The sequence below is a fragment of the Salmo salar genome, chromosome ssa04 (assembly GCF_905237065.1).
Source record: "Salmo salar chromosome ssa04, Ssal_v3.1, whole genome shotgun sequence".
In the NCBI taxonomy this organism is placed as follows: domain Eukaryota; kingdom Metazoa; phylum Chordata; class Actinopteri; order Salmoniformes; family Salmonidae; genus Salmo; species Salmo salar.
In genome coordinates, this window is record NC_059445.1 from 33,977,210 (window position 1) to 34,004,405 (window position 27,196).

Below are 27,196 nucleotides of genomic sequence, written 5' to 3' on the forward strand. Positions count from 1 at the left end.
TACTCCCATTGGCTGCAGGTGTGTGCATAATACATTTCTCAGGCGATTCCCTGCCTCCGCAGCAAGGTAAACCAACAAGAGCAGAGTTCCGTTATGGGGCTCCGCGCCACTCATAGAACTGGAGTTACAATTTCAGTAACTGTCGTTACCACGGGCCACCTGAAATGTTTTTTGCTCACCTAATGATTGTGCTTGATTGAGTATGGATCACTCCCCAAAATGTTTATTCATTAAGTTTTAGTCATTGTTCTCTTAGATTTATTTGTGTACTTCTACATTTCTAATTAGGGGCACATCATGTAGGCCCTATCCTTGTAAAAAAAAAATCATTGACCCCTGAACTATAATAATGAATAAGCTGTATCACTCAGCATTTTGTGGAAGGGCACTTTGTTGATTCTTGATGTTTATCTTTTTATTATTGGATCTAAATTATTTATTTTAACACAAATTGAGGCAGGTCACAAAATTGTTCTTAAACATACCCTATTACTTAATAGTAATACATCTCATCTTTTAAATTAGAAAGCATGCTCACCGTTGTTTATGTATTTTCTTTGTGTAATTAAGGAGCAAAATATTATTTTGATAGGTAAAAATCTGAGTGGCTGCTAGATTTTTTTGTATCTACCTGCCACATTGGCTGTGGAAAGAAAAAGTTAAATTTCCCACCCTGCTTATGAGACGTTATGTTTTGATCTATGATATAATGGCAGTCAGTTAACATGACCTTTACGAATTATGAAGCCTTTGTGATTTGTTTTTATTATTAAATAGGCTAAATTCTTCAAAATAAAAAAAAAGTGAGGTTAGATTAAGATTATCTCATAGAACAAAACATATAAGATGCCTAAACCTGTGTTAACCATAGACTGAACGGCGTTCATCCAAAAACGCCATCCATTTTCTTCATAGGCTTTGTCTAACGAACCATTGCCTACAAAAAGACGCCATTAATATTTCTCTCTACCGTTGGTAGCAATAGCTATACCCCCGCTCCCCAACAATTCGTTGTTTACCAAAACATACTTTCCCCTATTCATCTGTGATAGAGTTTGAAAGAACACCTTGTTGCGAACACGCTGATTCATGTAACAAATAATTGTTTCGGCTTCATAGACTGCTGGCTTTCCTCCAAAAATTTAAATTGGGAGGGAGGGTATTTGATTGGCGTGACATTTCCCCCCAAATTTGATCGAGAGCAATGTGATCCAATGACAACAGCGATAAGCACAATAAACCAATCAAACACGGTCCTCAGACTACTCTGATATGCACAGAAATTCCAGGCCAATGAGGGTTCATCTCTTTCAAGCAGTTACCGCTCAACGCCAATTATATGCGCCTTCTCATTTCAATATCCAATAGGATTTGAAGGCGGGATTAAATTGCAGCGTTTATATTCCGCAGTAGTTCCTTTAATGCTCATTATTTCCTTGTACCACAGCCTGTTTGTTTCTCTGATATACCTGAGTCTTGAAAATCTGCATCATGTCTGGACGAGGCAAAACCGGAGGAAAGGCCCGCGCAAAGGCGAAAGTCCCGCAGCTCCCGCGCTGGTCTTCAGTTCCCCGTAGGTCGTGTCCACCGTCTGCTGAGGAAGGGCAACTACGCTCATAGAGTAGGTGCTGGTGCTCCCGTGTACATGGCTGCTGTCCTCGAGTACCTGACTGCTGAGATTCTGGAGTTGGCTGGCAATGCCGCTCGGGACAACAAGAAGTCCCGTATCATCCCCCGCCATCTGCAGCTGGCCGTTCGCAACGACGAGGAATTGAACAAACTACTCGGCGGTGTAACCATCGCCCAGGGAGGTGTGTTGCCCAACATCCAGGCTGTTTTGCTACCAAAGAAGACAGGGGCGGCCGCTGCACCAAGCGGGAAGGCGGGAAAGAAGGCTTCTTCACAGTCCCAAGAATATTAGTTGGCGATTTAAATAAACCTCCAACGAACTCTTCAACCAAAAGGCCCTTTTAAGGGCCACCCACACATTCTGAAAATTTGTTAAATTTCCATTCCTATTTTCCTTTGTTGGAAATGTGCTGTTTTTTCGCGCTTAAAATTCTTAGGTTGCAATAAATGTTCTTTTGATACATCTTGTCACGTTTTGTATGCTATCGAAGGTTTAACAAGTGAGTGAAATCAATGTTTGAGAAAGCTGACCTTAAGTGTTTACGACAGGTTTGAGCATGCTAACAGTAGCCACTACACTACTGTTGGGGGAACTTGGCTAACCAATATACCAACCGTAGTTCTCAAAGGACCTGCCATGGCGATTACCTTTGCCTAGTTTGTCCAGACCACGAATGTACTGTCTAAATCTATTTTTGGGAAATGTCGCTAGCCCTGGTTGTGAAAGGTTCGCGTAGAGTCCAAACTAAACAATCTGGTGAAACAAAGGCGTTGTGTAGTTTGTACCCAAGGAAGTGTTCAGGAGCCGCACTCCTGCAGCTGAATTATCTAACAACCTGGTTGGTAGTGCTGAGCAATTAAACGAATAACTGACCTACATCGGTTCAATTTGAATTCCATTTCGTTCTTCCTGTGCGCAGTTTCTCTAGAGATAAATCAGATCAAACCCAAACTGCGATTTAGGGAGTTGTAGTTTTATACAGTTTAACGCAGAAAACGTAATTAACTACAATGACCATTATCCATTGGGCGCATACCCGGTCTGTTTCTCTTTTACACCTGCTACAGACATAATTCGAGAGGGATACAGTCAAAAGTATGCCCTTCAATAACTAAAATAGCTCCGCCCGAATGAAATATCAAACATGTAATTTACACATGACATTCGGTAAACTGATGGGCAGTCACTACCATCATGGGACTTTTATTTAATCTGTTACTGCATTTAATGTATAACATTTAACTACAAATCTAAACCAGTGATAATTTTTTTAATAATCGAAACGACCTCAAAGCACTAATCACTCAGTACAACTGGTCGGTATTTATAGAGCTGAAGCAGATATGAAGGCTTCATAGAAAGCACATACTGTATACAAACATGGCACTATCGGTATGAGACATTTTCCAGTAAGAGTTGATAGTTATATATTCACTTGTGACAACATTCTCTTGCTGTCAATATATTCCAGGTTTTATCATTTTGTTCTGGTTTAGAAAAGTGATTAAAAAACGGCCAGGGGCCTTGCCTGAGATGTGTCATACGGTTCAGTTGTAATACTGTGTGTGGAGTTGGTCAGTCATACTCACAGAAATCTTTGTTTGGTACATTCTTAACCCTCAGCATCTATACAAATTTTCACCTAGTATTTACCCATTCTCAAGAGTAGTAGCTCATACATACATAGGATCATATACATTTAGCTTATACAATACAACTGAGGTAAATCCATACATATTCAGAGTAAACATTATTCAAGACTCTGCCGACTTCTGCTGGTCTTGGATGCTGATCATGGCTTGCACAGTGTTTGGCAGCCGGTCCCAATCCGCTTCCTACTTATTCCCCTTAGCCAAAAGGTTAGAGAGCCAAAGGAAGGGGTAGGGAGCAAATTGGGACCTGCTGTAGGAGTGGAGAGAGGGCCTTAGCGTGCGTCGTTGAGTTTCCGAGCAGTGGTCAGGATCTCCATGGCTCCTTTGCTGAGCAGGAGATCGGCCAGGTCCACCCCCAGCTTCTCAGCTGCTACCTGGGCACACTGAGGCACATTGTGGGCTGTTACCCCAACATGCTGGATGTCTGCCGCCGACTCTAACTGAGAAGAGGAAAATGGAGACAATCAATTGGCTAAAATATCACATTCACGTTCTAGGTATAAAATGAAACTAGCCATAAATCCAAACTTTCACCACAATGTTGAAACTGAGCATACCAGTTTACATTCCAGAAAATCGTAAGCATGACGACCATACAAAAACAGTAAATATCACATACAGTAAATAATAAATTAGGAATATGGCATGACGGCCATATAAAAACAGGTCCTGTCCCCAACCTTATTTCCTGGGTCTACATTGGTTTCCATGGCCTCCTTCAAGCTGTCAGCTCCATCCAGGCTGTACACAGCACCAGTCAGAGAGAGCTGGAACAGGAGAGAAGAGCATTAAACTCATGAGCACACCTACTCTCATCAATTACAGAAAACTTCCATCTGTAGATAATTTCTACAGTCTACTGATTATTTGAAATTGGCCATTGGAAGTGACTGAATAAAATCAGTACAGTACAGCAATCTGCTTAGAGGTAATTCTGCTCAGCTCTATGGTTGGTGGTTTCTGCATCTATTCCCGATTCTGATTAGATGTCTAACTACTTCCTTACCACCGAGTCCTTCACTTCTGTGTTCACAGCAACTGGTACACTGCATCCTCCCTCCTGTGTACAAAAAGGACCAAGCAGCAAGGGTCAGAGTGATAATATAGGAGAAGGCTTTGTAATATTGATGCACACAAATTATGATCCATGCACCAAATAAATTGATTGTGTGAGGCAAGAAAAATACACACATTCAATTCTATAAGCTGCAGCTTTTGAACCGCAGCTATTCAGCATCAGCAGGTGCAGCTGCCAGCTGGTGTCTTGTTTATGTTTTTGTCAGGCGTGTGTATGGGGAAACGCATGGTTAACTTGCCAGGCGTCTGAGGAAGGCCCTCTCTGCGATGCAGCGCAGCACAGTCTCTGAGTGGTGCAGGGTAGACACCATCTCCAGGATGTCACAATCTCGCGCCCGCACCTCCACGGCAAGGGCACCCTGGGGGATACAGACTCTCTTAAAGTCTCAGTGCAGTCAAAAATGTGATTTCCCTGTGACACTTGTCCTTTAGTAGTGGTTTCTTTGCAGCAAATCGACCATGAAGGCCTGATTCATGCAGTGTCCTCCGAACAGCTGATGTTGAGATATGTCTGTTACTTGAACTCTGAAGTTTTTATTTATTTGGGCTGCAATTTCTGAGGCTGGTAACTAATGAACTTATCCTCTGCAGCAGAGGTAACTCTTGGCCATCCTTTCCTATGGCGGTCCTCATGAGAGCCAGTTTCATCATAGCGCTTGATGGTTTTTGCGACTGCACTTGAAGAAACTTTCAAAGTTCTTGACATTTTCTGGATTGACTGACCTTCATGTCTTAAAGTAATGATGGACTGTTGTTCCTCTTTGCTTATTTGAACTGTTCTTGCCCTAACATGGACTTGGTCTTTTACCAAATATGGCTATCTTCTGTATACCACCCCTACCTTGTCACAACACAATTAAATGGTCTCAAACGCATTAACAAGGAAAGAAATTCCACAAATGTACCTTTAACAAGGCACACCTGTTAATTTAAACTAATTAAAGCAGCATGAGTCCATGGCCCCATCCTACCTGGTGTCAACAGTACAGGCTGGTGGCAGTGGTGTAATGGTGTGGGGAATGTTTTCATGGCACATGCCCCAAAGATTTCAGGCTATTCTGGGTGAAAAGGGGGGTCCGACCCAGTACTAGATGGGTGTACCTAATAAACTATTTCCAAATTGAGGTTGGAATAATACTGTGAAATTGTGAAAATGATAATGACCTTTTAGTAAATTAGTTAATAAACCAACAAGAAAGATCTAAAGTTCTCTGCCAACAATAGCTCGTTTTCAATTTTCCCCTCCCCAATCAGACCACTCCCAGACAGTCCTAACAGAATTCTTGCTTGAGAAATGTCTGCTATTTTTTGAAATATTTTGATTGAAAACAATCACAGTAATGTGCTTTATTGTTACCTAGACATGTTTTAATATTGCGATAAAAACAGCTGTATTGGACCTTTAAATATCATCAAAGGATTCATATGTGTTCGGTCTTCCAAGATTAAATATTTTACAGTGAATCTATGCCAACATGCAGAATGGATGTACACGGTGTGGCACTCATGGTGTAACGGTTATAACGGCTGGCACCCCAGGTGCTTCCTGTAAACATCAACAATAGCTAAAAACTGTACCCACCTGGCCAACAGCATACATACAGTCCTCAGGGCCAAGAACCTGTAGAGACAAACCCAACAAACATTTAATTTCTACAGCAGCTACCAAGAGACATACAGCACAACAACATTATCAAATCAATTTTCCTAGCATATTTATCAATTTAGGGAAAGGGGGATACCTAGTCAATTTATAGGTATGCACTGTGAAATTGTATTGTTTGGTGAAAAGTTGTGTGTCTTGTATTATGCCATGACATTTGCCTTGAGGGCCAGGCACACCAGAGACCTTCTCCCCTTCCTCACCTCGCTCATCAACTCATCCTTGACCGCTGGCTACGTCCCTTCCGTCTTCAAGAGAGCGAGAGTTGCACCCCTTCTGAAAAAACCTACACTCGATCCCTCCGATGTCAACAACTACAGACCAGTATCCCTTCTTTCTTTTCTCTCCAAAACTCTTGAACGTGCCGTCCTTGGCCAGCTCTCCTGCTATCTCTCTCAGAATGACCTTCTTGATCCTAATCAGTCAGGTTTCAAGACTGGGCATTCAACTGAGACTGCTCTTCTCTGTGTCACGGAGGCTCTCCGCACTGCTAAAGCTAACTCTCTCTCCTCTGCTCTCATCCTTCTAGACCTATCTGCTGCCTTTGATACTGTGAACCATCAGATCCTCCTCTCCACCCTCTCCGAGTTGGGCATCTCCGGCGCGGCCCACGCTTGGATTGCATCCTACCTGACAGGTCGCTCCTACCAGGTGGCGTGGCGAGAATCTGTCTCCGCACCATGCGCTCTCACCACTGGTGTCCCCCAGGGCTCTGTTCTAGGCCCTCTCCTATTCTCGCTATACACCAAGTCACTTGGCTCTGTCATATCCTCACATGGTCTCTCCTATCATTGCTATGCAGACGACACACAATTAATCTTCTCCTTTCCCCCTTTTTGATAACCAGGCGGCGAATCGCATCTCTGCATGTCTGTCAGACATATCAGTGTGGATGACGGATCACCAGCTCAAGCTGAACCTCGGCAAGACGGAGCTGCTCTTCCTCCCGGGGAAGGACTGCCCCTTCCATGATCTCGCCATCACGGTTGACAACTCCCTTGTGTCCTCCTCCCAGAGTGCTAAGAACCTTGGCGTGATCCTGGACAACACCCTGTCGTTCTCCACTAACATCAAGGCGGTGACCCGATCCTGTAGGTTCATGCTCTACAACATTCGCAGAGTACGACCCTGCCTCACACAGGAAGCGGCGCAGGTCCTAATCCAGGCACTTGTCATCTCCCGTCTGGATTACTGCAACTCGCTGTTGGCTGGGCTCCCTGCCTGTGCCATTAAACCCCTACAACTCATCCAGAACGCCGCAGCCCGTCTGGTGTTCAACCTTCCCAAGTTCTCTCACGTCACCCCGCTCCTCCGCTCTCTCCACTGGCTTCCAGTTGAAGCTCGCATCCGCTACAAGACCATGGTGATTGCCTACGGAGCTGTGAAGGGAACGGCACCTCCATACCTTCAGGCTCTGATCAGGCCCTACACCCAAACAAGGGCACTGCGTTCATCCACCACTGGCCTGCTGGCCCCCCTACCTCTGAGGAAGCACAGTTCCCGCTCAGCCCAGTCAAAACTGTTCGCTGCTCTGGCACCCCAATGGTGGAACAAGCTCCCTCACGACGCCAGGACAGCGGAGTCAATCACCACCTTCCGGAGACACCTGAAACCCCACCTCTTTAAGGAATACCTAGGATAGGATAAAGTAATCCTTCTAACCCCCCCCTTAAAAGATTTAGATGCACTATTGTAAAGTGGTTGTTCCACTGGATATCATAAGGTGAATGCACCATTTTGTAAGTCGCTCTGGATAAGAGCGTCTGCTAAATGACTTAAATGTAATGTAAATGTAAATGTTTGGGGAGGCTGGTTGCACTATACCTGGCTGACTCGTGCCTCCCACCCCATCCTCTTCAGCCCTGCTGCCGCCAGGATGATGGCAGCATAGTCTTCCTTCTCATCCAGCTTCTTCAGACGAGTGTTGAGGTTACCTCGCTATAGTGCTCAGGTTAAGGAACAATTACTAGGGGAGACTGGGGGCAATTGTAACACCGTGAATTTTGCCAAACAGAAGCTAGCAAGAGTGATGAAACACACAGTACATGCCCATTTAGTTTTTTTCCTGCTTGAAAAGTTACAGCCAAATATCTCACATTTTATGGGCAATTTTTGAAATATATTTTTTTAGGGGTGAAAGTAGTTTTGTGTATTTAAAAAAATTGGCTGTATTTTTCTTATATTGCACTGAGCATTAATGTCCAATAAATCCAACTAGCATAATTTGTTCACTATATGTTGGCTAAACATTGACATGAATGACATGTGGTCACTATTCAAGATGGCACGACAGATATGGCAGCTCTGCTTCTAGCGCCTAAGCAACTTTACAGTAATTATTTTTTGGGGGGTGTTATTTCTTACATAAAAATGTTCACAAGCGTTTCAATACACTGCAATAACATCTGCGAAATATGTGTATGTGACCAATAAAATTTGATTTAATTTGTTGTCTCTTGCTAGGCACATGATGTTGTGACATGGCTGCTGGGTTGGGGGCATTCGTAACACAGTGTTAAAATGACCCTGAGCCAAGCAGCAATATGATGAAAACAAGTGAATTTAACTTTAAGATTGTATGAATTATACATATAATAACTCTAAATAGCCTTGGGGTCCTGTAAAGTGCCAAATAAGTTGTAAACGGATATAATCTCGGCACCATCGACTATTCAGATGTTTTGAGAGGAACCAAATGGCCATGTAATTATTGGTTACGTACATAGAAATAGTCACATTTCTTGCAAAATCATTACATACGTCTCTGATATGATTATTCATAAACATTACTTTTTTCATTTTAATACATTTATTTGGTTGATTTTGTAGGTGTTACATTTGACCCCAGCTACTGTTACAATTACCCCTGCATGACTTTTCGGATTAAAATCAATATTGTGATCCGACAGGTATGAATGATTAGGTGACAGATATATAAGAAACTTGAATGACTGGCCTAGTTCAAGTCTTCTCTGAGCAATAGAGTAGGACAAAAAGTGTTATAATTGCCTCCAGGCTCCCCTACAATAGCTACATGCATGAATACTGACAGCAATAAGACACACAGATGGACAGACAGTAAATCATAGCAGTTCTGCATAAGAAAACGATACAATGTCTTTAAACTCCAGATGAGGAAACCTCTTCTTCAGCTGAGCTGCCCGACGCAAAGAGCTAGTACCAATCACACTGTGAGAACAAAACAGACACAGACGTCAGTGGAGTTTGGTCTGAAAATCAGCCATTGAAGTTCTCAAAATGATCAAATATAGACATACACACTGACCATTGCATTGTAAGTGTCAGTAATTCAAAAGGACATGGTCGCAAAAAAAAGAATACTAAGTTCTTTCTTTTTTTGCAGGTGCAGTTTTGCAATTACTCCAACTGAATATCATAGGATATGCCATGTCCTAGTCTTAAAGCTTGATGAAGACATTATAGGCTGTGTGATGTGTCAAGTTTACCACAGAACACTGAGAATTGGTCTCTTTCATTCACTATTCTCCCTGGCATAGTGGCACACCTACCTGCCATCTGGCAAAGTGTCCAGGGTCAGTCCACTGTTCTTTGGATGTAGCACCACTGCATCATGTGGGCTTTCACGCCTTTGAGAAACATTGGAAAGGAAGAGAAAACATATACACAGAAAATCTTAGTATTCAAAAGGGAAACTTATTTTGCAAAAAAGACAGGCCCAGTCTCAATGAATGTGAAAACTAAAACTAATTTCCATAGATCAGTTCAAAATCGATTTGTATGAATGGACATTTATTGGAAGACATCAGCTTCCGGCTGTTGTTGTTCGTACTATCCATCCCACAACACTGTCACTGCTTAGTCCATCTATAAGAAGAGTGTGGATGACAATGGACAGTATTGATGATGTACTAAGTAGGGTTTGTACTCACTGAAGCACTGCTCCTATAGTGAAGCCATTGGGCAGAGTTGTAGGGAGGTCTTTGAGAGAGTGCACTACTAGGTCTACCCTGTTTGAAAGAGAGATGCTGGTTATAGAATAGTTGTACACTCCAAGTTTTTGCATTAACTCCACAGCCTTGTCATTTCAAAACACCAAAAATAAACCCCCATTTCACAATATAGTTATTACTATAATAAAGAACTGCTCTTTATTTTTCAACCTCTAACGCACTCATCTACAAGTAACTGACAAAATAAAGGAAACACCAACATTGTGTCTTAATAGGATGTTGGGCCACCACGAGCCGCCAGAACAGCTTCAATGCACCTTGGCATAGGTTCTACAAGTGTCTTGAACTCTATTGGAGGGATGCAACGCAATTCTTCAATGAGAAATTACCTAATTTGGTGTTTTGTTGATGGTGGTAGAAAACGCTGTCTCAGGCGCCGCTCCAGAATCTTCCATAAGTGTTCAAGTTGGTTGCGATCTGGTGGTCTAGCCATGGTAGTCAAAATAATGGGCAACTGAGCATTTTTATACATGACTCTAAGCATGATGGGATGGGGGCTTTGTCATCCTTTGGGGGCATAGCCATGGTAGCCAAAATAATGGCCTTCCCACCATTTTTATACATGACCTTAAGCATGATGCAATGTTAATTGCTTTATTAACTCAGGAACCACACATGTATGGAAGCACCTGCTTTCAATATTCTTTGTATTCCTCGTTTCTTTATTTTGGCAGTTACCTGTATGTGTTCTTACGCAATGAAATTTGATAAAGTTCAGAGTTCTGGCAACAGAGGGCGCTGTTTATCAGACTTGCTACTTGTCACTAGGAGAGTGTCACTCAAATCAATACTGTCATTAACATTGTCCATACTTACTCATTCCTCTCCAGAGCATTCTCGAGCTCCTTTGTGAAAAGACTTTTCTCACCTATCTGAAACAACCAAGACACATTTCGAGACGCTAAATACAGACATACCATCCACGTTGCCATACCACCAGCACTGATAAAGTTAATAAAATAGCATCCTGCAAAGGTTTGACAATGATCTCAAACCTACAAATACATTTCAAGCATTATTTATTCTGAACTAACCTTTGATAATGCAGTGTCCAAGATTTTGTCACCAATTGTGGACATGGCAACTGGGATGAATGAAAAAGTAGTGTATTACAATCATGACTATGAATGACAGTGGTAGTGAGGTCATCAGTTCTATTTCAGCAGATTCTCTTTAAAAGACAGTCAGAGCAACAAAGCCAAAAGACAGTAAACTGTGTGTCAGTACAGTTGTATGCTTTACACCATCTTCTCCCAAACACAATCTACTATTTGTTCAGAAACTGAAAGGCTGACAAACAGAGGAAAGAAATACAGAGAGAGAGAGAGAGAGAGAGAGTCAGGGAGGGAAAGAGAGCGGGAGGAAAAGTGAGAGAAAGAGAGTGGGAGGGAGAGAGAGTGTGTATGGCTGTATGAGTGTTCTTGTATTACGCATCTCTACTTTTCTCACCTATTTCCAGATGGACATCTGGATAAAGTGTCTTCAGTTTCTCTGCCACATAATCAGTCTGGATGCGAGCCAACTGAAATATAAAAATACATTATTTTATATTATTACATACATTATGTAGATATGTAAGGAATGATGTGCCAGGTGAAACTGATTTATCATCATTGCTTAGAGCAAATGTGGGCACTTAACTTTCCTTGATAAAGGCTACGACATGGACATTAAAGTGAAAAAATAAAAATTGTGAAATTACAACATTGAACAGTGAACCATTGTATTTTTGTATAAAAGATCTAATAATGAGAGAAAGAATAGCGGGTTTTGCATTTGGTCAAGTTAGTGTGGGAGAGGTTGAAGAACTATTGTTATCCATCAATAATGATAAGCCACCATTTATTGGTATAGATAACCTAGATGGGAAACTATTGAGAATGGTAGCAGACTGTATTGCCGCCCCTATTTGTCATGTCTTTAACCAAAGCCTAAAAGGAGTGTGTCCTCACAGGCGTGGAAGGAAGCTAAAGTAATTCCACCACATAAAATTGTAAAGCACCATTTGCTGTCTCTAACAGCCATCCAATTAGTTTACTGCCTATTCTTAGTAAATGCTATTTTTCTAAACAACAAGTTAACTACTGACCATTCAGTGACCACTCGTGTCCTGTGGATGGGGGCTCTGTCATCCTATGAGGGCATAGCCATGGTAGCGAAAATAATGGCCTGCCCAACATTTTTATACATGACCTTAAGTGTGATGCGATGTTAATTGCTTAATTAACTCAGGATCCACACCTATGTGGAAGCACCTGCATTCAATATACTTTGTATCCCTCATTTACTCAAACGTTTGCATTATTTAGGTAGCTACCTGTAACTCTCCAACCATGTGATGGCAGGTGATGTAAAGGTGATATTTTTTCAATAACAAATGAGGATCAATAAAATTAAAGGCTGCACTGAAATCTAACAAAACAGCTCCAACTATCATCTTATTATACATTTCCTTTAGCCAATCATCAGTCATCTGAGTCAGTACAGTACAAGGGGGAGTCCACACCGGAGTAGGCAGAAAATATTTTTGGTATCTCAGAATTGGGATAGGCAGGATGCTTGACAAACATTTTTTTTTTTTTTTAAATCATGATGAAACTGGCCATTTCAGGTCCTTTTTTAGACCTATTCATGCCTCCTGTAAGATGTTACGACATGAGAATTGTACAAAAGACAGACATCTTGGTGGCATTATCCTCCTTATAGTGTGCTCTAACATATGGAGTATATCTGGATTCTGAAATAAAAATGTTCACATTCATTGAACATAAAAAATATTAATATCTCAAAAAGTACACTTTTTTCTTTTGCCTTTTAGACATTATTTGGAACAATATACTCTTTAAACATGTCACATTTCCAGAGTAGGCTCTCTGCTAATTCTGAAGTGATGATACATTTTATGAGCAACACCAACACAGTAAATGGGTCAATGGAGCTGTGCATAACGAGTGTGACCATTGAGCAAGTTGAGGAAGCTGAACTCCTAGGAGTAACATTGGATGGTCAGTTATCATGGTCAAGTAAGTCATATTGACTAAGTTGTATTAAAGAAGGGGTGAGGTATGTCTGTTACAAAAAGTTTCTGTGTTTTTGACTAAACTCGACTGTACTAGTTGTCCAGGCGCTGGTCTTGTCCGATCTTGATTACTGTCCAGTAATATGGTCAGCTGCAGCAAAGAATGACCTAGTAAAGCTGCAGCTGGCTCAAAACAGAGCAGCACAACTTGCCCTTAACTGCACACACAGAACTAATATCAACAACATAAATGACAGTCTTTCCTGGTTGAGAGATTGACTATTTCTCTTCTAGTCTTTTTAAAAACATTTGTGTATTGAAAATTCCAAACCTCTTGTATAACCTATTTGCATACACTTCAGATAGACATACATATCCCACTAGACACGCCACTATGGGTTTCTTCACGGTACCCAAACCAAAAAAACTGATTTAATGCGTCAATCAGTCATGTAGAGCAATGTCATCATGGAATGCTCTGCCACCAGAGGTTACTCAGGCAAAAAGCAAGTTTAGTAAAAATGTGCACCTCTCCTCTTTCTAAAGATCTAATTTAACTGTACTGTATATACAGTTGAAGTCGGAAGTTTACATACACTTAGGTTGGAGTCATTAAAACTCGTTTTTCAACCACTCCACAAATTTCTTGTTAACAAACTATAGTTTTGGCAAGTCGGTTAGGACATCTACTTTGTGCATGACAAGTCATTTTTCCAACAATTGTTTACAGACAGATTATTTCACTGTATCAAAATTCCAGTGGGTCAGAAGTTTACATACACTAAGTTGACTGTGCCTTTAAATAGCTTGGAAAATTCCAGAAATTATATCATGGCTTTAGAAGCTTCTGACAGGCTAATTGACATAATTTGAGTCAATTGGAAGTGTACCTGTGGATGTATTTCAAGGCCTACCTTCAAACTCAGTGCCTCTTTGCTTGACATCATGGGAAAATCAAAAGAAATCAGCCAAGACCTCAGAAAAATAATTGTAGACCTCCACAAGTCTGGTTCATCCTTGGGAGCAATTTCCAAACCCCTGAAGGTACAATGTTCATCTGTACAAACAATAGTACGCAAGTATAAATACCATGGGACCACGCAGCCGTCATACCGCTCAGGAAGGAGACGCGTTCTGTCTCCTAGAGATGAACACACTTTGGTGCGAAGTGCAAATCAATCCCAGAACAGCAGCAAAGGACCTTGTGAAGATGCTGGAGGAAACAGGTACAAAAGTATCTATATCCACAGTAAAACGAGTCCTATATCGACATAACCTGAAAGGCCGCTCAGCAAGGAAGAAGCCACTGCTCCAAAACCGCCATAAAAAAGCCAGAATACGTTTTGAAACTGCACATGGGGATAAAGATTGTACTTTTTGGAGAAACGTCCTCTGGTCTGATGAAACAAAAATAGACCTGTTTGGCCATAATGACCATCGTTATGTTTGGAGGAAAAAGGGGGAGGCTTGCAAGCCAAAGAAAACCATCCCAACCGTGAAGCACAGGGGTGGCAGCATCATGTTGTGGGGGTGCTTTGCTGCAGGAGGGACTGGTGCACTTCACAAAATAGATGGCATCATGAGGCAGGAATATTATGTGGATATATTGAAGCAACATCTCAAGACATCAGTCAGGAAGTTAAAGCTTGGTCGCAAAAGGGTCTTCCAAATGGACAATGACCCCAAGCATACTTCCAAAGTTGTGGCAAAATGGCTTACGGACAAGAAAGTCAAGGTATTGGAGTGGCCATCACAAAGCCCTAACCTCAATCCCATATACAATTTGTGGGCAGAACTGAAAAAGCGTGTGTGAGCAAGGAGGCCCACAATCCTGACTCAGTTAAACCAGCTCTGTCTGGAGGAACGGGCCAAAATTCACCCAACTTATTGTGGGAAGCTTGTGGAAGGCTACCCGAAACGTTTGACCCAAGTTAAACAATTTAAAGGCAATGCTACCAAATACTATTGAGTGTATGTAAACTGACCCACAGGGGATGTGATGAAATAAATGCAAGCTGAAATAAATCATTCTCTCTACTATTATTCTGACATTTCACATTCTTAAAATAAAGTGGTGATCCTAACTGACCTAAAACAGGGAATTTTTACTAGGATTAAATGTCAGGAATTGTGAATAACTGAGTTTAAATGTATTTGGCTAAGGTTCCGACTTCAACTGTAGGTATGTGAATATGAAGTGTGTAAATAGTTTTTAAATAATTGTCTCTTGGTGCCTTGACAATATATTACTTTTAATTTTAATGTAATAATATCTAATGCCGTTCTTGTCTATAACTGTTCTTTACCCTTTCATGTATTTTATGTTTTATGTGGACCCAAGGAAGAGTAAATGCTGCAAGTGCAACAGCTAATTGGGATACGAATAAACATCAAGTTAACCACAAATGTATGCATTGTCATCAGTTAAATAGCCTGTGCAGTATCTGTGACACATGGCCACAGACACTTGTGTGACTATCACAATGGTGACAGATCAGGGATGAGCTCTTATCAGATGAGTACACACAGACCCACCCTTTTCAAGTTGACCTCCCTTCCTAACCTCTCAACTGAAAAATCCTTACTAATATGGAGGTTGAATACAGAGGCTTTTTGAGAGGACATTTTACTATGATGACTGAATGATTTTAAGTCAACATTTGGTGACCAGAATTAGTGAACGGTAATATTAATGACATGAAGTGATCAAATATCCTACAGTAGATCATCTGAACAAGCTTGTGAATCAATTAATGATTCCATTTTTATTTAGTCACATGCACAGATGTAGTTGCTGTGTACAGTGAAATTCTTAAGCTCTGAGCGCTAACAGTGGAGGTGTGAATAAAAATAAATATTATAATGATATACATTTACAACTAAATGAATGAATGAATTTACCTGGCTCTTCCTGGTCCCCATCCTAATGACCCGATTCACTGTTCCGTTTCCATCCTGTTAAGAAAATAATAAAAAGACATCAACTTCCTTATAAGCCATCTTCCTAATAACTCCAGCTTATTAGGAAAGTACCAGGTTAAACCTTAAACCACTCACTCTAACACACTTATAAGGTCCTTCCTCCATTCTTTCGGGTGACTTAAAAAGGGGGATCTTCCTGGTAAGGGTGAAAGAAGACGAGAGTTCTTCCTCAGGCTCTACAATGATGTGTCTGTGAGGAGTATGTGAAGAGCACAGCTATGAGTGTCTTTGCCCTGTAGTGTCTTAGACTCTAGCCTCCACCCTCGGTCTCCTGGCATATGCTGATAAATTAAGAATGCAGATTCATTGTGTCAGTTGTTGGGTGCGTGTGTGTGTGTGGTAAGCCTACACATAGCCTTCACACTGTATTATTTAGGGACAAATTAAGAGTTTAGGCTATACTTTTCGCATGTTTTCTTCTCATTGCCTGTGCATGTAACACTTATCATTACAATAATAATACAATCATTCAAATTGAATAACAGAATATTATTTTAAATGTAAAAAAAAAAAAATGTCTGATCCACTCAGAAAATTGAAAATGTTCAACCCTGCAAAATTGAGATTGATATAGTTTTTCCAATTTTCTAGTTGATATTTTTTGTTTGTAGAGTCTAACAGCTAGCCTATATGTCGAAGCGGAAGGTTAACTTACAAATCTGCACATAATGGTATTTTATGTACACTTCCTATGAAATAGCCTTATAGGCCTATGCTTATCTTGTGAATTTAGCCTAATGCATGGATTGCGTAAAGAAGAAGGATTAAGCTTCCCTGCCGGACCCCAAACCCCTGTGATGGCCACCTTGCATAGCCACTGGACAGGGGGCATGGGTAAAGACCCATCTGAGGCAAAAATGGGAAAAAGTCAAGCGGTCTGAATACTTTCAGAATACACTGTAGACAGGTGTGCCTTTCCAAATCATGTCCAATCAATTGAATTTACCACAGGTGGACTCCAATCAAGTTGTAGAAACATCTCAAGGATGATCAATGGAAACAGGATGCACCTGAGCTCAATTTAGAGTCTCATAGCAAAATATCTGAATACTTATGTAAATAAGGTGTTTATTTTCAAAAAAATTGCTAACATTTCTATAAACCTGTTTTCACTTTGTCATTGTTGGGCATTCTGTGTATATTGATGAGGATTTTTTTATTTTTTTATCAATATTAGAATAAGGCTGTAACGTAACAAAATATAGTCGAAGTAAAGGGGTGTGAATAGTTTCCGAAGGCACTGTATGTAGCCTATAGGCCTACTGGATTTTGTTTTTTAATGCAGTCATCTCGTTTTGCATTTGAAATATATTTTTATCCTTTGCTTGTTCAATTGCAAAGACATTGCCAATTGTGTATTTTAGTCAACTTTGTTTCCGAATTATCAACGGTCACAGAGAGACAAACACAGCTTGATTCTATGTTGAGCAGAGATCTTCTGTGTATAAAGTGATGCGGAATTGCAAAAAAAAAACATCTAACGACCCTGTTCTACGAGTAGTCTGAGGCAATCAGTAAATAAATAGCATTTTGAAGTGCAACTTTAGTAACGATGGATTTGGGAAACAGCTTGTCGATTTAACAATGTTCCTAAGAAGGTTATATAAATTCAACTTAGCCTTAAAATGCTTTTGTCAAACCGGGCCCTGATGAATTGCAGATACTCACGGCCAAGACACTTTGAATGCGTTAATTCAGATTGCCACGTCAAAGATTTGTATAACTAAACTGATATAGACCACAGCCTGTCGTTTCCAATGGGAGCAAATGAATCAAGGTGGGCAGAGCCAAGCACGAGCTAGCGAAATCCTATTGGCACGCTCTAGCATGTATTTGCATATTTCTGTTAGGGAATGCCTGCTCTGAAGTTCGTGTGTGCAATAACTCAATTCGCCCTTACACTCCAAACAACGTCAGGGTATAAAACAAACTGTTTTGTATTCCAGCCAATGTGGCAGTTAGATTTATTATTTAGATTATTATTATTTTTTATCAACCAGCCACTCAGATTTTTTACCAGACAAAATATTTTTTTCTGCCATAATTACACACAAAAAATGGATGAGCATTCTTAATTATGCTTCTTAAACAACAAATGCCGTACTATTAAGAAGTAAATGTGGTATATTGCTCGATTTAATATTCTGTGACCTGAGTTTTCAGAGACTAAAATGTTCAGCTGCCCCTTTTAATTGATAACAGGGCCACTGAGCATAGATAGAACAATTAGAATATTTCATATATAAATGTGAAGCATCCAGTTGGTTTCCACTCACTACCAAAGTGGTGGTGAGAGGAAGCCCAGTGGCCGGCAGTGGTGAGACATGGATTTTGGTCGACGTCCTGCAAATTCAGCGAAGCATTTGATGTCAATACAGTTCTGTTTCCAACTAGAATATGTTACTAACAGAGTGGACTAACTTTTGTAAACTTTACCTAAAGTTTTTTTTTTTTTTTAAAGCGTTGTTTAGAATGAGTGCAAGTGCGAATTGAGTTATTGCACTTCAGAGTAGGCGTTCCTTAAGGAAAATATGCAAATACATGCTAGAGCGAGCCAATAGGCTCTCACCTCCTTGCTTGTTCTGCCCACTATGATTAATTTGCTCCCATTGCAAAAGACAGGATGTGGTCTATCTTGCTTTAGTTATACAAATATATGACTCGAGTCGTCACGTGTGCCTGTGGAATCTCACTAGTAGAGGCTGACGATGTCTATTTCTGCTAGCTTGTGAACAAAACAATGTAAATATCCAAGATACGAGGACAAAGGCACAATTTAGTAGACTTGAGTAAATTAGACCAACTTTTATGCCTGTGCGCATTGCTTCTATAAACAAATATTTTAGCACTTCACTCGCAGTGCTCACAGCCCCCCAGACAGGCAGTGTTGCTGCGTGAGGTGGGATATCTTTAAGATTCTGATTTCTTTGTGCATTACAAGATATGAAACAAAACAGCAGAAATACTTTGAAAACAGCTATTGCAGCATTTATTTAGCTATAAATCACAACTCGCACTATTTGTATGAAATGCTGCACTGTAGAGCCTTGACTGTGAACCTCCGCCAACGTGGCTGGTGAATTAGAGAATCTTACCCGCCAATGTCAAAATCTACCCGCATTTGACGGGTGTCGGCTGTTAATTTTAGGCCCTGATTTAGGCAAAAGGGTCAAGTCTACAAAACGTACTCCACTCTGTGCGTAAACTGAACAAAAATACACCGATTTACAGTTCATATAAGGAAATCAGTCAAATAAATGAATTATGCCCTAATCTATGGATTTCACATGACTGGGCAGGTGTTGTAAGTCGCTCTGGATAAGAGCGTCTGCTAAATTACTTAAATGTAAAATGTAAATGTATGCAGCCATGGGAGGGCATAGGCCCACCCACTTGCCAGCCAGGCTCACCCACTGTGGAGCCAGTAGCAGCCAATCAGAGCTTTTCCCCCACAAAATGGCTTTATTACAGACAGAAATATCCCCCCCGACAATCCCGCAGGTGAAGAAATCGGATGTGGAGGTCCTGGGCTGGCATGGGTACACGTGGTCTGCGGTTGTGAGGCCGGTTGGACATACTGCCAAATTCTCTAAAACGACATTGGAGGCAGCTTATAGTAGAGAAACGAAAGTAAAATTCTCTGGCAACACCTCTGGTGGACATTCCCGCAGTCAGCATGCCAATGGCACACTCCCTCGAAACTTGAGACATCTGTGGCATTGTGTTGTGACAAAACTGCACATTTTAAAGTAATCTTTTATTGTCCCCAGCACAAGGTGCACTTGTGTAATGATCATGCTGTTTAATCAGCTTCTTGATATGTCACACCCGTCAGGTGGATGGATTATCTTGGCAAAGGAGAAATGCTCACTAACAGGGATATAAACAAATTTGTGCACAAAATCTGAGAGAAATAAGAAAATGTCTGGGATTTTTTCATCGGACCAACACTTTACATTTTGTGGTTATATTTTTGTTTAGTGTAGTTTTGGGAACAGAAACCCATATTGAGATCAAATGTTTCATTGATCAGACAATTTGCAGAATGGTGGCTAAAATTCATCTCGTTCCATCTTCTCCCAATGCCAGCCACTAGGCTTCCTCTCATCACCATATTTGGTGGCGAGTGGAAACGTCAACTGGATAATTATACATCCGGTGAAACATCTGGCTCATTGTTCCATCTGTGGCTATGCTAGCTTCAACCTTATGTTGGTGCTAGCAAGTAAGCTAGGTGTCAACAGCCAATCCGCTTTCCACAACTTTGGTCACACACTGTTCACACTCCCTTGCGTCGCCCAACGGTCTCATGCCCAATACGCTTCCCTTATTTGGAAATTAATGGGAGTCTGTTGTTTCACCCTGGAAATCCACCTTGCACGTTGGGGGAAATGAAACAATGGAGTCCCCTTCTGTTCAATGAAGGGAATTATATATTGTTGATTAAGACGACATGGAAGTATGTTAAAATTGACCAACCATGCATATACAAAAATGTTTATAGAATGATAAAAATAAGTAAAAAAATCTATGCAGCCATTGTCGGGTTATGCACAATGTAGGCAATTTAACATGGGAGTAACAGGAGTACCCTACTCGGGTGCGTGGTCACGTTAGGCCATGCCACGCCGTGAGTATCTATGGGTGAGGAAGCGTGAACAGGGCGGGACCAAAGTTTGGGAAAGCCAAAGATGGAAATACTGACAAGATACACTATATATACAAAAGTATGTGGACACCCCTTCAAATTAGTGGATTTGTTTATTTCAGCCAAATTCGTTGCTGACATGTGTATAAAATCGAGCACCAAGCCATGCAATCTCACTAGACAAACATTAGTAGTAAAATGGCCTTACTGAAGAGCTCAGTGACTTTTATTGTGGCACCGTGATAAGAACTAGTCAGTTCATCAAATGTCTGCCCTGCTAGACCTTCCCCGGTCAACTGTAAGTGCTGTTATTGTGAAGTCGAAGCATCTAGGAGCAACAACAGCTCAGCCGCGAAGTGGTAGGCCACACAAGCTCACAGAACGGGACCACCGAGGGCTGAATTGTAGAACGGGACCACCGAGGGCTGAATCGTAGAGAAATGGTCTGTCCTCGATTGCAACACTCACTACAGATTTCCGAACTGTCTCTAGAAGCAACGTCAGCACAAGAAATGTTAGTCGGGAGCTTCAATGGGTTTCCATGGCCGAACAGCCACACACAAGCCTAAGACCAGCGTCGGCTGGAGTGGTGTAAAGCTCGCCTCCATTGGACTCTGGAGCAGTGGAAACGCGTTTTCTGTAGTGATGAATCACGCTTCACCATCTGGCTGTCCGACGGACAAATCTGGGTTTGGTGGATGCCAGGAGAACGCTACCTACCCGAATGCTTAGAGCCAATTGTAAAGTTTAGTGGAATAAGGATAAGGGTCTGGGGTTGTTTTTCATGGTCCGGGCTAGGCCCCTTAGTTCCAGTGAAGGGAAATCTTAACTCTACAGCATACAATGACATTCTAGACGATTCTGTGGTTCCAACTTTGTGGCAACAGTTTTGGGAAGGCCCTTTCCTGTTTCAGCATGATAATTCCCCCATGCACAAAGCTAGGTCCATACAAAAATGTTTTATCGAGATTGGATGCTCTTGTGGCTGAAAGTCCCCACGGAAATATTCTGCTAGTAAAAAGCCTTCCTAGAAAAGTGGAGGCTGTTATAGCAGCAAAGGGGGAACCAACTTCATATTAATGCCAATGATTTTGAAATGAGATGTTCGACGAGCAGGTGTCCACATACGTACACTACATGACGAAAAGTGCCTCTCTGCCCTAACAACTGCAGTCGTTGTCCACCAAGCGGCACTACGGCATCTTCATGCATGCTTCACACTTGAATTTGCGTCAAAAAGGTACAAAAATATGTGTTTTTATACAGTGTCCTTCGCTTCCCGCCTGCCGAACACCTGTCCTCACTGTCATTAACAGAGCTGCAGGAGAACCGTGCCCGACAGGCGGGGGTGAAGGACACCGTCGACCTGTCGTCCACACCTCCCGCTAGCACAGCATCAGATGGAAGGCTAAGGCGACACTGTGTGGCTTGCTAGTTAGCTAGCACACGGTGTCGCCCCTGCCTCCAGCCTGCTGTGTACCAGAGTCCTCCTTAGGACTAGTTGGCAAAGCTACCACAGAGTCCTTTGCTCCCGCCTGCCCACGCCATCTTTAACAGAACTGCGAGAAAACAGTGCTCGACATGCGGGGGTGAAGTACAGTCTACCAGTGTACGGATTACTAGCAACCGTTAGGCTGGACAATAGAATGAGTCAAAATTCACCCAAGGCTGAAAAACAGCCAAGGAACGTTGGCTGAGCTGGAACACTAGAGCAAGGCAATAGAAAATAAACTTTGCAGAGCCTCTTCTGATTAGAGTGATGCTTAGAATTCCATTTACCCTAAATGTCACAAAAAATGTATCCTTTTTATTTTACCACTACAATCTGTTCTTAGGACAAATCAGAAAAATAACAACTTGTGTAGAAAGTAAACATCCGCACCTCGATGGTGTCAACTGTGCTTACATCTGCATAATGAGGAAGTATTGAAAAAACATAATTACAAAAGGGAGATTCTCCTGATTAAAATGGTGTCAGACTTGAAAAAATATATATATATACACATTGTGAGATATTTGCCGAAACAATGGGCGGAGCTCAGGGTTCCAGGGGCAAAAAGTATTTTGGGGCTAGCATTTGATGACAACCCGAAATTGCTGCCCAGACTTACATCATTATAAAGAGGAGATTCTCCTGATTAAAATGGTGTCTGACTTGATAAAAAAAAAAAATACACATTGTGAGATGTAGTAACCGCAAAAAAAAGTGTTAAAAAAAAATCCAAAAATATTTTATATTTCAGATTCTTCAAAGTAGCTACCTGTGTTTGTGTTAAAGGAGAATCAACAGTTACTACATTTATTTTTAGATCCAGATCCATTTTTGAACTTTAATGAATTAATGATATCTACTCATTGATTCAGAAAATAACTTATTGCCTCATGAGCTTAGTTCAACTGCCATTCTCTATCAGAACCCAAAATACAAGCTTGTTTTACTTGTTCGTAAAAAAAAAGTTATTTTTTTTTACAAAAAATAAAACATGGTTAAAACTTGTTGTACCATGGATGGTCAAATCTTTCCATCCATAACTCTGTCTATACATTTTAGTGGTTACATTTCTCCAGCCCCATCACAGCGTTTTACCAAAACATTGTCGGGAGTCCACTTTGTTATTGTTTCAACTACTGATTGGTGCATAAGAAAGATATATTTTTTTAATTAACTAAATGTATGGTGTTTTTGGTTTAAGGGTATATGGACCATTGTTGCATTGTTATGCTGTAAATTGCTATTTTATGGTTGTAAGTGATAAAAATTAACTAACAAATATAGTATATTTTGCAATTCTGAGTACTTCAATAAAGATATACACTTTATTCAGTGACCTTAGGTATAGAAACTAATGGTCAGATCAACACAAGGCTTCACCTTCACAGAAAAACTCCGGCACACGCTTTTTTCTGTCCCTTTGCACACTGCTAACGCAAGAGCAAGGACCGAAACATAATTTTAACAGATTACTGTGAATTACTATAATGCTGATTCATATTTATTATTACCTATTTTCATGGTCATGCTTTGAAATTATAATTAATTACTATTTCAGTAACGATCATCTATAATCCTGAACATTAATTCAGTCACCTCTTGTCGAGAAATGTATTTTCCTGGTACATTCACAGTCAAATTCGTCACCCAGCATCAAGCCGCTCTGCCTTCTCGCACAAGTAGCCAACTCAACATGCACCGCGAAAAGCTTGTGCCATCAGCGGCAGCGAGGACTCTGCCTTCTCGCGCAAATGAAGGGTATATGTTGGGGTAAATTTGCTAACCGCGAGGGTTGCATGATGTAGTTTATTGGCGGGCTATGGATGATGCACTTTTGTCTTTTCTATTCCGAGGGTGTATACTCGCACTGTTATATGAGATAGTAAGATGAATAGATAATGCTTTCGGAAAGTTCAGACCCCTTGACATTTTCAAAATGTTGTTACGTTACAGCCTTACTCTAAAATGGATAACATAAAATAAAAATCCTCAGCAATCTACACACAATACCCCATAATGACAAAGCAAAAACAGTTTAAGACATTTTTGCAAATGAGACTCAAAATTGAGCTCAGGTGCATTCTGTTTCCATTGATCATCCTTCAGATGTTTATACAACTTGATTGAAGTCGACCTGTGGTAAATTCAATTGATTGGACATGATTTGGAAAGGTCCCACAGTTGATAGTGCATGTCAGAGCAAAAACCAAGACACAAGGTTAAAGGAATTGTCCTTAAAGCTCCGTGACAGGATTGCGTCGAGACACAGATCTGGAGAAGAGTACCAAAAAATGTCTGCAGCATTGAAGGTCGCCAAGAACAGTGACCTCCATCATTCTTAAACGGAAGAAGTTTGGAACCACCAAGACACTTCCTAGAGCTGGCCGACCGGCCAAACTGAGCAGTCAGGTAGCAGTCAGAGAGGTGACCAAGAACCCGATGGTCACTCTGACAGAGCTCTAGAGTTCCTCTGTGGAGATGGGAGAACCTTCCAGAAGAACAACCATCTCTGCAGCACTCCACCAATCAGGCCTTTATGGTAGAGTCGCCAGACGGAAGCCACTCCTCAATAAAAGGCACATGACAGCCCGCTTGGAGTTTTCCAAAAGGCACCTAAAGACTCTCAGACCATGAGAAACAAGATAACCTGGTCTGATGAAACCTGGTCTGATGAAACCAAGATTGAACTCTTCGGCCTGATTGCCAAGCGTCACATCTGGAGGAAATCTGGCACCATCACTACAGTGAAGCATGGTGGTGGCAGCATCATGCTGTGAGGATGTTTTTCAGCGGTAGGGACTGGGAGACTAGTCAGGATTGAGGGAAAAATGAATGGAGCAAAGTACAGAGAGATCCTTGATGAAAACCTGCTCCAGAGCGCTCAGGACCTCAGACTGGGGTGAAGGTTCACCTTCCAACAGGACATCGAGCATAAGCACACAGCCAAGACAACGCAGGAGTGCCTTCAGGACAAGTCTCTGAATGTCCTTGAGTGGGCCACGCAGAGCCCGGACTTGAACCCGATCAAACATCTCTGAAGAGACCTGAAAATAGCTGTGCAGCAAAGCTCCCAGTCAAACCTGAGCTTGAGAGAATCTGCAGAGAAGAATGGGAAAAACTCCCCAAATACAGGTGTGCCAAGCTTGTAGCGTCATACCCAAGAAGACTCGAGGCTGTAATCTCTGCCAAAGGTGCTTTAACAAAGTACAAGGGAAAAGGGTCTGAATACTTACGTAAATGTCATATTTCATTTATGATTTTCAATAAATTAGCAAAAATGTAGAAAAACCTGGGGTATTGTGTAGATAAGGGGAAAAAATAATTGTATACATTTTATAAATAAGGCTGTAACCTAACAAAATGTGGAAAAAGTCAAGGGATCTGAAAACTTTCCAAAGGTACTGTATACTAGGGTTGAGGTTAGCACATCTAATAATAATTATTTTAATAATTAATAATTAATGATAAACATAATGATTATTTTCACCAAAAAAAAATACTTTTTGTATTACTTTTACCAATTTTTCACGCCCCGAATAGCATCCTTCTCCAAATTAGCTGCTGTGCTAGACGGAGTGAAAAACGCGTATTCTACCACATCAAAGTTATAGGTGCCGTTTTGGAGAAAAATGCGGTTCAGACTGTTTCTATACAGATATCCACACATTATACAATTATAGGATTACGGATTCTTTAAATATCTAGATTTCATAAACAAGTATCCCCCCAAAAAAACATTTCGTCAGTTATTTTTCGGGCGCTGCATTATAAGCACCCAGGACGCCGTCCTTTATAGGGCTATTAACTAGCTAGTTACACAGAAACAAGTCAATGTGCAATATATATCTGGAGTGATTAATTGAACGACAATTAACCACTTCAGAGGAATACATGTTTTTATAACTCTGATATCTTTCGGCATTAATCGCGTGCTGGATTATTTCTTGAACGTTTCCTCCTCGTGGAGCCAATAACAAATACCTCTTTACTTGTTTAGCCAATAGCAGCGCGTGATACGCAATTTTCCACCAATCAATGTTCAATGAAGGCAGTCCCAAAAACTAAAACCTCGTGCACCGTACTCTCAGATTCTTACCTGTGCGTTTAGAACTTCACCAGACATCTCCTTGCAAACATAAACTGCCCAGAGATGTTATCAAAATGGTGTCCAAAATCATTAAAATATATATGCTGTTATCGTAACGAAATAGTAAATGATTGTCAAATTCCAGTCCACCTTGGATCAGTGACCTCGACGACCATGTCACTTCCGTCAGAGTAAAAATGAGGCGTGGCGAGTATAGTTATGTGGCGCGTTCAAGGGAGTTTTACTATGCAGGCAGCGCTGCTCTGTCTGTCTGTCCGTTTGTTTGTTTGCCTCGCCATAGTTGAGAGACCAAAGGCATAGGCCTACTTTTCTTACTGATAGCATGGCATGTAGTTCATAACTGGTGCAGCCATATAAAAGGCACATTTTCCCATAATATTTATACATGGACAATGGTTTCTCTGCTAATAGTAATATATTGTATTGAACATTAGCTACTTATTTCAATTGACAGTCTTGTGTAGACACATTTATTTGTAGAATGACCGTTTTGTTTATTTTAATGGACAAACCTAGGAAATAAGATGATGGCTGATGGGTTGCAGTGCACTTAGCTAATAACTCTGTGTCATTTGGATTCAATGCACTTTCGGGGAATCATGGCGGAAGTAGATGTCGATATTGAAATGAGAAGCGAGTCGAGTGGAGTTGGAGAAGATGAATGGAAAACAGTAGTGTTGAAGAATATGTTGAAAACTGAAGGGGATGATAAATGTATGTCAGACAAGTTTTTGTTTCTTGTTTGGATGTGATTTTTGGATAACAATGTTTATCTGGGAGATCTGTTTGGGGGTTTCGAAGAAGGTGAATCTTGTGCTGGTAAAAGTGGGATCAGTCAGTGTGACCACGAGTGGGCTTGTCCTGATTAATAGTGTGTCTGAGGAACAGAGGAAGGCAGTGCCCACTGGGCACAGACATCAATTCAACATCTAT

At 41.1% G+C, this 27,196-nt stretch overlaps 2 protein-coding genes across 5 annotated transcripts; one reads left to right on the forward strand and one right to left on the reverse strand.

Moving 5' to 3' along the window:
- The first annotated feature begins 1,476 nt into the window (after nt 1-1,476).
- Nucleotides 1,477-2,090, forward strand: h2ax (H2A.X variant histone). The gene is given in 2 exon segments (XM_014195833.2): nt 1,477-1,536; nt 1,538-2,090. Coding segments are annotated over 2 exon segments (429 nt in total). The 5' UTR covers nt 1,477-1,491; the 3' UTR covers nt 1,922-2,090.
- A 708-nt stretch (nt 2,091-2,798) lies between these two features.
- hmbsa (hydroxymethylbilane synthase a) lies at nt 2,799-26,441 on the reverse strand. 4 transcript variants are annotated; one of them, XM_014195824.2, is made up of 16 exons: nt 26,252-26,441; nt 16,091-16,205; nt 15,935-15,988; nt 11,464-11,536; nt 11,049-11,098; nt 10,831-10,886; nt 10,344-10,439; nt 9,934-10,011; nt 9,553-9,630; nt 9,136-9,211; nt 7,847-7,960; nt 5,942-5,980; nt 4,599-4,718; nt 4,289-4,342; nt 3,963-4,049; nt 2,799-3,722 (listed from the first exon to the last, which is right to left on the reverse strand). In XM_014195824.2, the coding sequence occupies exons 2-16, from the start codon at nt 16,118-16,120 to the stop codon at nt 3,555-3,557; spliced, it is 1,173 nt and encodes a 390-aa protein (XP_014051299.1). In that variant the 5' UTR covers nt 16,121-16,205; nt 26,252-26,441; the 3' UTR covers nt 2,799-3,554. The 4 variants fall into 4 exon arrangements, with proteins under 4 accessions (XP_014051299.1, XP_014051300.1, XP_045572791.1 ...); XM_014195825.2 differs by lacking the exon at nt 16,091-16,205; XM_045716835.1 differs by lacking the exons at nt 10,344-10,439; nt 16,091-16,205.
- Nucleotides 26,442-27,196: the final 755 nt, after the last annotated feature.

Coding starts and splice junctions, on each gene's coding strand:
- hmbsa (XM_014195824.2), bottom strand. CDS start 16,120: ATGGAGGAAGGACCTTATAAGTGTGTTAGA. Junction 11,537..15,934: donor TGGGGACCAGGAAGAGCCAG/GTAAATTCATTC, acceptor TTTATATTTCAG/TTGGCTCGCATCCAGACTGA. Junction 4,343..4,598: donor GGGCCTTCCTCAGACGCCTG/GCAAGTTAACCA, acceptor TTTTGTACACAG/GAGGGAGGATGCAGTGTACC.